Raw genomic sequence first — 12,264 nt, 5'->3', positions numbered from 1 at the left:
AATACCCTTACTCGACACCACGTGGCCTAAGAATGCCACGGAATCCAACCAAAACTAACATTTTGAGAACTTAGCATATAACTTATTTTCTCTCAAGGTCTAAAGCACTGTCCTCAGGTGCTGCTCATGATCTTCCCGACTCCAGGAATATACCAGAATATCATCAATAAAGACAATGACGAACGAGTCAAGATACGGCCGAAACACATTGTGCATCAAATGCATAAAGGTTGTTGAGGCATTGGTCAGCCCAAATGACATAACAAGGAACTCGTAATGACCATACCTAGTCCTGAAAGCATTCTTCGGGATATCTGGCTCTCGAATCTTCAATTGATGGTAACCTGAGCACAAGTCAATCTGAGAAAACACCCGTGCGCCCTGAAGCTGGTCAAATAGATCATCAATACGAGGCAAAGGATAACGGTTCTTCATTGTAACTTTGTTCATCTGGCGATAAACAATACACATACGCATAGAACCATCCTTTTTCTTCACAAACAAGACAAGAGCACCCCAAGGTGATACACTGGGCCTAATACAACCCTTATCAAGCAATTCCTGTAATTGATCCTTCAACCCCTTCAACTCAGGAGGAGCCATACGATATGGAGGAATAGAAATGAGCTAAGTACCCGGCAACATATCAATGCCAAAATCAATATCTCTATCAGGCGTCATGCCCGGAAGATCAGCTGGAAACACATCAGGAAAATCCCGTACGACTGGGATTGAATCAACTGAAGGGGTATCAACACTGACATTTCTCACATAAGCTAAATACGCGTCGCACCCCTTCTTAACCATTCGCTGAGCCTTAAGGAAAGAAATAACTCTACTGGGAATGTGATCTAAGGTACCCCTCCACTCGACATGCAGTACACCTGGCATAGCTAGTATCACGATTTTGGCGTGACAATCAAGAATAGCATAATGGGGATACAACCAGTCTATGCCCAAGATAATATCAAAATCTACCATGCTGAGTAACAATAAATCGGCTCTGGTCTCAAAACCACTAAGAGCAACCAAACACGACCGATAAACGCGGTACACAACAAGGGAATCTCCCACAAGAGTAGAAACATAAACAGGGGAACTCAAAGAATCCCGAGGTACACCCAAATGCGAAGCAAATTAAGAGGACACATAAGAGTAAGTGGAGCCTAGATGGAATAGAACCGATGCATCTCTGTGACAAACCAGTATAATACCTTTGATGATAGAATCGGAGGCAACAGCCTCAGTACGGGCAGTAAAGGCATAGTATCGGGCCTGGCCTCCGCCTCTAGGGCGACCTCTACCTCCCCGACCTCCACCTCTAGCTGGATGAGCAGGTGGAGTAACAACTAGAGCTGTAACCATAGCTTTAGAACTTTGCGGGGCATGCTGTGGCTGAGAAGTCTGTGGAGGTGCACTCCTCCCAAGTCTAGGGAAATCCCTCACCACATGGCATGTGTCACCACACTCAAAACAAGCTCTGGGAGTACGTGGCGGTTGTGACTGGCTCGGGCCAGGTCTGCTGGACGGACCTCTAAAAGCACCCCGCGCAGGAGGCGTGCTAGATACCGGAGGTACATAATAAGGCTTCTGAGGCCTAGAAGGAGATGGAATACCACTGACTGCTAGAAGAGCTGAATGAACAGGGCGACTCATATAACCCCTACCATGACGACCTGCAGCTGGGGCAGAGGCACCAGAATAATGGCCCGACTCTCGAGACCTATTGACCTCCCTCTCCTCTCTCTCCCAAGAATGCATACCCTCAATCCTCCTAGCAATTCTCACCACCTGTTGATAAGAAATATCCATCTCTAACTCACGATCAATGCTAGACCTGATGCTGGGAATACGCCCCTCAATAAACCGATGAACCCTCCCGCGAATAGTAGAAACCAAGGTTGGGGCATGTCTAACCAAACTGGTGTAACAGACAGCATACTCCGAGACAGTCATAGCACCCTAGCGCAAATGCCCAAACTCTGTGCGCCATGCGTCTTTGAGGCTCTGAGGAACGAACTCCTTCAGGGACATATCTGAAAACCGAGTCCAAGTCAGTGAAGCTGCCTCATCCGGACTGTCTAACTCATAGGTGCGCCACCACTTATAGGCGGCTCCTCGAAGCTGGAAGGCAGTGAAAGAAACCCCACTCAATCCTGATATACCCACAGTATGGAGGATACCGTGACATTCCTCCAGAAATTCCAAGGCATCATCTGAGGCTAACCCACTAAATACAGGAGGATCATACTTCTTGAATCTCTCAAGTCTCCGTTGCTCATCCTCTGAAATCGCTGCCCTGTCCTCAGGCTAACCTAGAGCTGCAGGCAGTACAAGAATAACCTCGGGAACCTGATCCACATGCACTCGCTGCTCAGGAGTGCGGGTGGCAGGAGTCTGTGCTCCTACCCCAGCCTGAGATGTAGCTACAGCAAGGGGAGCAACACTGCCTGAGCCAAAGTGGTGTACATGATCATGAACTGTGCCAGAGTCTCCTGAAGTGCTGGAGTAGTAGTAGCAGTAGGCGTGGCAGGTGCCTAGACTCCTGCTGGGACTGTTGGTTATACATCGGTGGCAGCTTGCGTGGGTGCTCTGGCTGCACTACGTGCGCGTCCTAGGCCTCTACCCTGGCCCCGACCTCTGATGGCTCTCGCAGGGGGCATGGGTGTCTGATCATCTCTGGTGGCATGTGTCCTCACCATCTGTGAGAGAATGGAAGACAGAGGTTTAGAATTGTGATGTCAAAAATCTCGCACAACAAGGAAATCAAATGAAGTGGAATTTTCCTAACAATTACGTAGCCTCTTGTAGATAAGTACAGATGTCTCCGTACCGATCAGCGAGACTCTAATAAATCGGCTTCTGATTCATGACTCCTATGAACCTAGAGCTCTGATACCAACTTGTCACGACCTTAGTTCGCCCTCCGTGAACCATCGTGATGGCACCTAGTCCCTACGACTAGGTCAGCCTAACAATGCGGAAAATAAAACAATTTGCGAAAGAAATAATTTAAAACCGAAGTAGCGAAATAAAATAGTAATTTAAAATGTCGCTTGGTATACACAATATCAACTCTCGAAAGCTAAATACTTTTCCCAAAACCCGGAATCTAATGATCGCAAGCCTTTGAATGTCTACAAGTATCTTACTCTAGAATATCTAACAACGGAAAGAAAATACAGAAGGGCTAATACTTAAAAGAGAGAGTAGAAAGGGACTCTTCGGTTTGCGAACGCGGCAGATATACCTCAGAGTCTCTACAAGCGCCTCGTTTCAAGCGTGATAAGTCTGAGTGGAGGCACCTGGATTAGCACATGAAAAACATGTACAGAAAGGGCATGAGTACACCCCAGCAATACTCAGTAAGTGCCAAGCCTAACCTCGGTCGGGTAGTGACGAGGGAAGTTAGGGTCCTACGGAGATTAAATAAAATATAAGGTGAAACAGTATAAGATAAAGCAGTACAGTTGAAAGATAAAAATAAGAATTAATACATGATAATAAGGATAACTACAACTGAAACAGAGGCAAAAAAACAATCACCAGGAATACCACTCTTCACAAAGATAATAACCGGGGATCTCTCAGTATCCCGAGGATCTCTTAGTACCCTCAATAAATGCCAGGGATCTCTTGGTATCCCGAGGATCTCTTCGTATCCTCAATATATACTAGGGATCTCTTGGTATCCCGAGGATCTCTTGGTATCCTCAAAACATTCTAGGGATCTCTTGGTATCCTCAATATACGTCTGGGGATCTCTCAGTATCCCGCAGCTCAGCTCAAATCATAAAATACGTACAGGGGATCTCCCGGGATGTCGTCCCAAAGTAAAACACACAGCAATAACACAAAGAATACTCAATTAAACTCAATTTCGTACCAAAGTAAAACAAGTAATTCTAATCTAACATGCTTCACATAATACAAATAAGGTAGTTCAAGCAATAAGGCAATTAAACATGCTTCTCTAAGCTAACAACATGCTTACATTTCAAGTAGAATAAGCAGTAAAGGAAAACACAATTAAAGCTACTTTAGTGAAAATAGGATTTTCAATAATTAGCACATGTACGCACTCGTCACCTCACGTACAAGGCATTTCAATTACCACAAATACCAAATCCTAAGGGGAATGTCTTCCATACAAGGTTAGGCAAGCCACTTACCTCGAACCAGCTCAAAATCAACCCGAAACCATGTTCTTGGCACGAGTACTCAACTCCAAATGGCCCAAATCTATTCAATTCAATTGCATAATGTAAATAACACTTCAAGTAACTAATTCTACAATTAAATTCTAAGCTAATACGCGAAATTAGGTAAAATGACCAAAATGGCCCTCGGTCACATGTCTCAGAATCGGGTAAAATTTACATTTCCAGAATCCTCACACTCTCACGAGTTCAGTCAAACCAAAAGTACCAAAATCGGACCTCAAATGATCCCTCAAATCATCACTCAAAGGTCTCTAATTAATCAAGCCCTCACCCCCAAATTACCACTGATTTTCCTTAAATTTTCATGTTTATAATGATAAAAATCACTCCAATAATGAGTTTAGGGACCAAAGACCATACCCCAATGAATTCCTCTGACAATCTCCCTTGAAAATGCTCCCCAAGGCTTCTTCCCGTTTGAAAGAGGTGAAAATAACTCAAATTTTGTGAAGGCAACTATTTATATATTCTGCCTAGTTAATCCACTTCTGCGTCTTTGGGACCGCACCTGCAGTCCCACTTCTGTGAGTACGTGGTCGCATCTGCGATATTTCACTTAAAACCCAGCTTTCGCACCTGCGGTTAACCTTACGCAGATGCGGTGCCGCTTCTGCGGTAAGCTCCCGCTTCTGCGGTCCCTGCTGGCATCTCCACTTTCTGCTTCTGCGATGACTCTTCCGCTTCTGCGGCTCCGCACCTGTGGGACCCAATCGCAGGTGCGGTTATGACAAAGATCAGCAGCATCAGCTGTTTCAAACCAATTCCAATTCTTCCGACAATCCTCTGAAATCACCCCAAGGTCCCTGGGACCTCAACCAAAAATACGAACAAGTCCTATACCACTATTCAAACTTATATCAATACTCAAAACATCAACAACATCGAAATATCGAATTAACCATGGATTCAAGCCTAAGAACTCCAAAAGCTCTCAATTTACGCTTTCAATCAAAAAGTCTATCAAACCTCGTCTGAATGACCTGAAATTTTGCACACACGTCACATTCAACACTACGGAGCTATTCTAACTTCTGGTATTCCATTCCGACCCTCGGATCAAAATCTCACTATCGAACAAGAAATTTCAAAATTCGACTTTTGACATTTCAGGCCTAAATTAGCTACGGATCTCCAAAACATAATCCGAACACACCCCTAAGCCCAAAATCACCCAACGGAGCTAACGGAATCATCGGAATTCCATTCCGAGGCCATATTCACACTGTTCCGACTACGGTCAAATTTTAAAAACTTAAGCTCTCATTTAGGGACTAAGTGTCCCAAAACTCTCCGAAACTCAAAACCGAACATCCCGGCAAATCAAAATAGCAGAAACAAACACGGGGAAAGCTGTTAATAGGGAATCAAGGCATAAATTTATAAAACGACCGGCCGGATCGTTACACACAACATCAAGACTTAAAGTTGCAACATCATCTCACCTTTGCTACACATTTTCTATAAATAGGCACTCATATTGTATTGTGAGAAAGAAGAGTCTTATGGGAGAAAACTACTCTTTGGTCTTTCTTTTGTCTTTAGACTCTTTGGTCTTTCTTTTGTCTTTAGTATTTTCTATTAGTTGTCTTTCTTTTAAAAGAATAATATTTCTTCATAAGTTATTTGTTTTTAAATTAGTTTTTTCTTACTTCATAATGGAGTAATCTTTTCTTGTTGGGATAGTTGATGAAGCTTGGTATATATATTATAATACTATCTCAGTTAATACATCCTTGACTTGAAACTTTTTTTTTATACTTTGTACTATGCCGTAATAATAGTTTTAATTAATCATTATTATCACTTCTACATATTTTTATCTCTAAGTTATTTTTATATTGATTTTGTAATTCTCACGAAGCAAAATTGATATATAATAAACAATAATAAAATAATAGAGTGAGAGTAATTTTTAGTAAACTATTATTCCAAGTTCGTAATTTTGCTTGCCTTAGTTTTAATTCTCACGGAGGAATTGTTGTAGGCAAGATTATTGATTTTTTATTAAAAATATTCTCACAAAGTTTTTACTACCTCTAAGCACAATTCAAGCAAGAAAAATATTTCAGTCTAATCGTCAATAGTTTTAACTCAATTAATCACATAACCTCACGAAGTGCTATTAATTGACTACTTCTTAGTGAACTAAATATAATTATATTAGCAATAAGCAATTATTCCGCAGAGAAATACTTGTAAAAATTGAGATTTTATTTTAATATATTATCAAGTGAATTCATCAATTCCCAACTCTTTTAATTTATAAATCTTCCGAAAGTTCTTGGTTTTTGTTTAAGTAATTAACAAGCTTTAGACCTCACTCACTTTTTATCACGTTGATTCTCTCAAGCATAGATGTTCCAATCTCTCTGGGACGATATCATAAATTATACTAGAATTTGACAAAGCACGAGTAGAAAAATCCTATACACATTGGCTTCGTCAAATTTTTGGCGCTGTTGCCGGGGATTGGCATACATCTACTTTAGATTAAATATTTTTTTGCTAATTTGAGACCTTATTATTATTATTTATCTATTACTATCATCACTAATTACTAAGTAGTACTATAAATACTACTATCATATTAATATTATCGTTTTCTTTTTGTAATAACACTTTAAAAAGAACAAAAAACATATTAGTGCTTCTTCCTATTATTGCTATCATTAGCTTTCCTTCATTATATTTAGTATAATTATTATTAGTATTATCACCTGTTGTATCATTTTTTTTCTCATTGCTAGTACTTCGACGTTTTTATTTTTATTTTTCAATATAGTTTGTTGCTACATATTATTATTTTCCTATCATTGTTTATCTATTATTATTTTTATAATATAATAGTAGTAGTAGTAGTACTTCTACAATGTTATTCTTATCACTATTATTCACTACTACAACTTTTGTTTATAATTAATAATACTATACTATCTCAATTCGTTATTAGTTAATAATAATACTATACTATCTCAATTCCTATCATTACTAGTGACGCTTACTTGTTAGTTTTATTGTTTTATATTTATTTTTATTTTTTTATTAGATTAATTACTAGAATTATTATCTATAATATTGTGGTATTTATTTTTCTCACTAACTATCTATATTATCTTTGAAATATACTTTCGTTTAGTTATTAATTACTAGTACTACACTAGAAATTAATGTTTTTTTTACTTTCAAAATTTTAAGTAGTTTATGACCCGTTCTTCTACAAAAGAATTGGCTAATTACGATCCTGGAATTGAAAGATATCTTCGATCGCGCAGGAAAGAACAAACATCGTCTTCTCAAGGAGCAGCTTGTAAAAAAATGAAAAATCGGCAAGCAGAGGACATTAACCCACTTGAGATCCTACCACCAGTCCATGTAGAGGAGCAATTTGATGAAGTGGCGCCAAGGCCAGCAAACAGAATCCTTAGGGATTATGTTAGACTTGATCGCTTCAACTATGAATCTAGTGTTAGGAAGCCACCAATGGCAGTCAACAACTTTGAAATTAGGACCGGCCTGATTCAGACAATTAAACAATCTTGTATCTTCACTGGTGATACAAGTGAAGACCCACACAGTCATTTAATTGATTTTCTAGAACTTACAGAAACTGCTAAGTACAATGGAGTACCTCCTAAAGCTATCAAGTTAAGGCTATTTCCTTTTTCTTTAAAAGGAGATGTCAAGACTTGGTTGCGAAGTCTGCCTCTAGGGTCCATTACGACATGGGACCAGATGACTCGAAAATTTTTAAACAAATATTTTTCCCCTGCTACAACAACAAAGTTAAGACATGACATATCTAATTTCTTGCAGACTGACACTGAGTCAGTTTATCAAGCTTGGGAAAGATTAAAAGCAATGTTAAGAAAATGCCCCCACCATGACATTCCTAAACAAATGCAATTGTACATTTTCTATCACGGATTAAAAGCCTCTACTAGAAATGTGATAGATGCAGCTGCAGGAGGTTCTGTAATGGGAAAAACCACAGAGGAAGCATTGCAATTGTTGAATGAAATTTTTGAGAATGCTATCCAATGGCTATCTGAGCGTGTAATCATTAAAAAGGCTGCTATGGTAAATCAGGTTGATGCTTTAAATACACTAACGCAACAGATTATTTCTTTGGCACAAAAATTTGAATCTTTTCTGGTGAATACATAACAATCAAACTGTGACAACTCGGCTAGTAGTCTCATGAGTTACCGCTCCATTTTCTACATTTCTGCTTCTTATTTCTTTGTTTATCGGTTCTATATGTGATCAGATTGGTTGGCTCAGGTTTGGAAAGGTTTTGAGAAGGTTTGAGACACTTGGTCTCTTTTGAGGAAGCTTAAGTTGGAAAAGTCAATCGAATGTTGACATATGTGTTAGAGGGATTAGATGTGAGTTCCAATGGTTCGGATAGCTTCGGGAGGTAATTTGGGACTTAGGAGTGTGATCGGAATGTATTTTGGAGGTCCGGAGTAGATTTAGGCTTGAATTGGCGAAATTGAATTTTTGGCCTTTTCCGGTTGATAGAAGAGATTTTGATATAGGGGTCGGAATGGAGTTCCAAGAGTTGTAGTAGTTCCATTGTGTCATTAGGGATGTGTGTGCAAAATTTAATATCATTCGGACGTGGTTTGGTTGGTTTATTATTTATCAAAAGCGTAATTTTGAAGATTTTGGAATTCTTAGGCATGAATCCGATGCGAATTTAGTGTTTTGATATTGTTTTAAGAATTCAGAAGGTTGGAACAAGTTCGAATGATGTTATGGGATATGTTGGCATGATTGGTTGAGGTTTTGGGGGCCTCGGGTGAGTTTCGGGTGGTCAATCGGACCATTTAATGTTTTGGAAAAGTGCAGAAAACTGTTGTTCAGTGTTGCAGAGAAATGACCTTCGCGTTCGTGAGTAGGCCCTTGCGTTTGCGAAGGGTTAGCTGGTGAGGCTGAGATTTTAGCCTTCGCGTTCGCAAGGAAGGCTCCGCATTCGCAAAGGGATGGGGTTGTTGTGCATCGCGTTCGCAAGAGAGGCTCCGCGTTCGCGTAGAGGAAGTTGGGCAGCTGGGTTTGAGGTTGATTTGTTCATCGCGTTCGTGAGAAGGGAAGTGCGTTCGCGAAGGTTAGGCGAGGAACCATCGCATTCGCGAGGAACTGGACGCGTTCGCGTAAGAGAAAATCTGGTCAAATTTAGATTGTGCTTCGCGAACGCGAGGCATTGACCGCGTTCGCGAAGAAGGAATTGAGGCCTGGGCAGAATGTTTAACTAGTCATCTTGTCCGCGATTTTGGGGTTAACTTCCACCATTTTTGAGCTATTTTGGAGCTTTTTGAAGAGGATTGAAGAGGGATTCAAGGGGAAACACTTGGAGGTAAGATTTATGGACTTAATACTCGATTCTATTGTGAATTCAACCTAATTAATCATGGAATTTAAGCCTAATATTGAAGAACTAGAGTTTGTAATTGGAGGCCTAGAATTTAGGATTTGAGGGGTCGTTTGTGGTTGGATTTTGATGCTTTTTGTATGAATAAACTCGGGGAGTGATAAGGAGTCTATTGATGTAATTTTTATCGAAATTCGAGACGTGGGCCCGGGGGTCGGGTTTGGTCAATTTCGAGATTTGTGTTGTAATTTGGTTTTTTTCGAGTGGGCTTTGTCCCTTAGCATATTTTGATAGTTTTACACTGATTTTGGTTAGATTTGGAGCATTCAGAGGCCTATTCGAGGGGCAAAGGCATCGCGAGCTAGAGATTTAGACAGGGTAGAGGTGAGTAATGATTGTAAATGTTGTCCAGAGGGTATGAAATCCTGGATTTGCACATCTTTGAGCTATATTGAGTTGACACACACGCTAGATGACGAGTGTGGGGTCGTGCACCATTGGGGATTGTGACTTAGTCCATCCCGTATGACTATTTTACCACGTATTTGATTGAAAACTATTTGCTATTATCATGTTTTGGGCTGAATGCCATATTTGGGCCTCGTTCCAACTATTTGGATCCTTGGGGGATTTTTACTGATATTTCCTCACTGTTTTGACTTTATACTTGTACTCAGACATGCTATATTCTACTATTTTCATAACTCAGCCATGTTTACTCCACTTTAACACTTAAAATGATATTTTGGGCTGAGCATCATGTTTTACTGTTGCCCGAGTGGCTTGTGAGATTCTGACTGAGTAAGGTCGAGGGCCTATGTTGTAAGGAAACACTGGTTATGATTATGAGGCCGAGGGCCTGAGATTTGTACGCCACGAGGTGGCTTGTTGATATGAGGTCGAGAGCCTATGTGATTATGCCACGAGATGACTTGATATTGCTCTTGGGCCGTAAGGGGACCCTCCAGGAGTCTGCACACCCCCAGTGAGTGCGAGTACCCATTGTGATGTGAGATATAGCCCGAGGGGCTGGTGTTGTTTATGATATTGCCCGAGGGGCGGATTTTTGTTGACATTGTGCCGAGGGGCGGTTCTTTATGTGTTTATCTTTCCTATTTGCCGATCACTTACTTGCTTAATTGTTAAAAAGGCATTTTTAAGAAGTTTAAACTGAGCTAAAGTGACTTCACATATTTTTATTGCTTCATTGTTTTTACTGGTTTTTACTGCTTCTTTATAGCATGTTGACGTGCCTTTGCGTGTTTTCTTATTACTCAGTCTGCATTTATTACTATTACTCACTGAGTTGGAGTACTCACTTTACTCCCTGCACCCCGTGTGCAGATTCAGGCGCATCTGGTCCTGCTTGTGAGGGTTGAGAGTTGTCCAGCAGATTCCGGAGATTCACTAGGGAGCTACCCGAAGATTTTTGCATCCTAGTGCTTCTCCATATATCTTATTTCCTTCTATTTTAGTTATATAATAATGGAGTATACTCGTTCAGACTTGTAGTATTATTATAGATGCTCATGGCTGGTGACACCCCGATGTCGGGCTATGTCCTTTTCCGCAAACTGTATTATTTACCTTATTTTGGGATTTATGATTATGATTAAGACTTAGATTTATTACTTAGATTATGAACAAGTTGGTATCAGAGCCTAGGTTACATAGGTCTCACGAGTCATGAGCAGGTTTAGCAGAGTCTCACGGATTGATACAGAGACGTCTATATTTATCCTCGAGAGGCTGCAAAACCTTTAGGAAAAACTTCATATTCTTGAAATTCTTGTCACACGAATTTGTTGATCCAAGTACTAAACTTCTGTTATTCTACTCTCTCACAGATGGTGAGGACACATGCTACCACTCAGGATGGACGACCACCAGTGCCACTAGTTGTGGCCACTAGAGGCCGAGGATGCGGTCGTGGTCGCGATAGGCGTAGGGGTGTGGCTCGCACAACAGCTAAGGGAGAACATGCAGATCTACCAGCCACCCTAGTTCAGGATCAGGTCCCAGTTGTGGATACATTAGCAGCACTAGCTCAGGCACCAGCTGTGCCTATCATGATTCCGGGTCTTCAGGAGGCCTTGGCTTAGATTCTATCAGTTTGCACTGGCCTAGCTCAGGCAGTCTCAGTTACTACAGCCGCAGCCACTTCTCAGGCCGAGGGAGGCACTCAGACTCCCGCCGCTCGCACACTTGAGCAGGTCGTGCAGGGTCTTCAAATACTGGGGGCACATCTAGCCCAGCCAGTAGCAACTGCTCAAGACTATTTAGTTCCTGCCATGCCAGAGGACAAACAACATAGGTTGGAGAGGTTTCTTAGACTTCAGCCTCCGACTTTTAGTAATGCAGAGGGCGAGGATGCCCAGGGTTTCTTTGATAAATGTCAGAGGATGCTTCATACAATGGGTATTCTAGAGACCAGTGGGGTCACTTTCACTACTTATCAGTTTTCTGGAGCTGCCTTCACTTGGTGGGAGGCTTTTGACAGGTGTAGGCCTGTTGGTGCAGTACCCCTTACCTGGCAGCAGTTCTCCGTTCTCTTTTTGGAGAAGTATGTGCCGCAGTCTCACAGAGAGAAGCTACATAGGCAGTTCGAGTGGTTACGTCAGGGAGAGATAACTGTGACGCGGTATGAGATGAGGTTCTCTGAGTTATCTC

The 12,264-nt window shown here is 41.1% G+C and overlaps 1 protein-coding gene and 1 non-coding gene across 2 annotated transcripts in view; one reads left to right on the top strand and one right to left on the bottom strand.

Annotated features, from left to right (window-relative positions):
• The window catches only part of LOC142177482 (uncharacterized), a 54,709-nt gene that overhangs the window by 12,907 nt on the left and 29,538 nt on the right, over nt 1–12,264 (top strand). The window contains exon 2 of the mRNA XM_075246379.1: nt 7,422–8,300. Within this exon, the coding sequence (XP_075102480.1) occupies nt 7,422–8,300 (879 nt within the window). The remainder of the gene's footprint in view (nt 1–7,421; nt 8,301–12,264) is intronic.
• On the bottom strand, nt 8,004–8,110 carry LOC142179739 (small nucleolar RNA R71). The gene has a single exon (XR_012708276.1). It is a non-coding gene; the product is annotated as a small nucleolar RNA R71 (small nucleolar RNA).

This window comes from Nicotiana tabacum, chromosome 3, assembly GCF_000715075.1.
Source record: "Nicotiana tabacum cultivar K326 chromosome 3, ASM71507v2, whole genome shotgun sequence".
Taxonomy (NCBI): Eukaryota; Viridiplantae; Streptophyta; class Magnoliopsida; order Solanales; family Solanaceae; genus Nicotiana; species Nicotiana tabacum.
The sequence above is the reverse complement of the archived record's forward strand: the minus strand, read 5'-3'. Positions and strand labels throughout refer to the sequence as shown.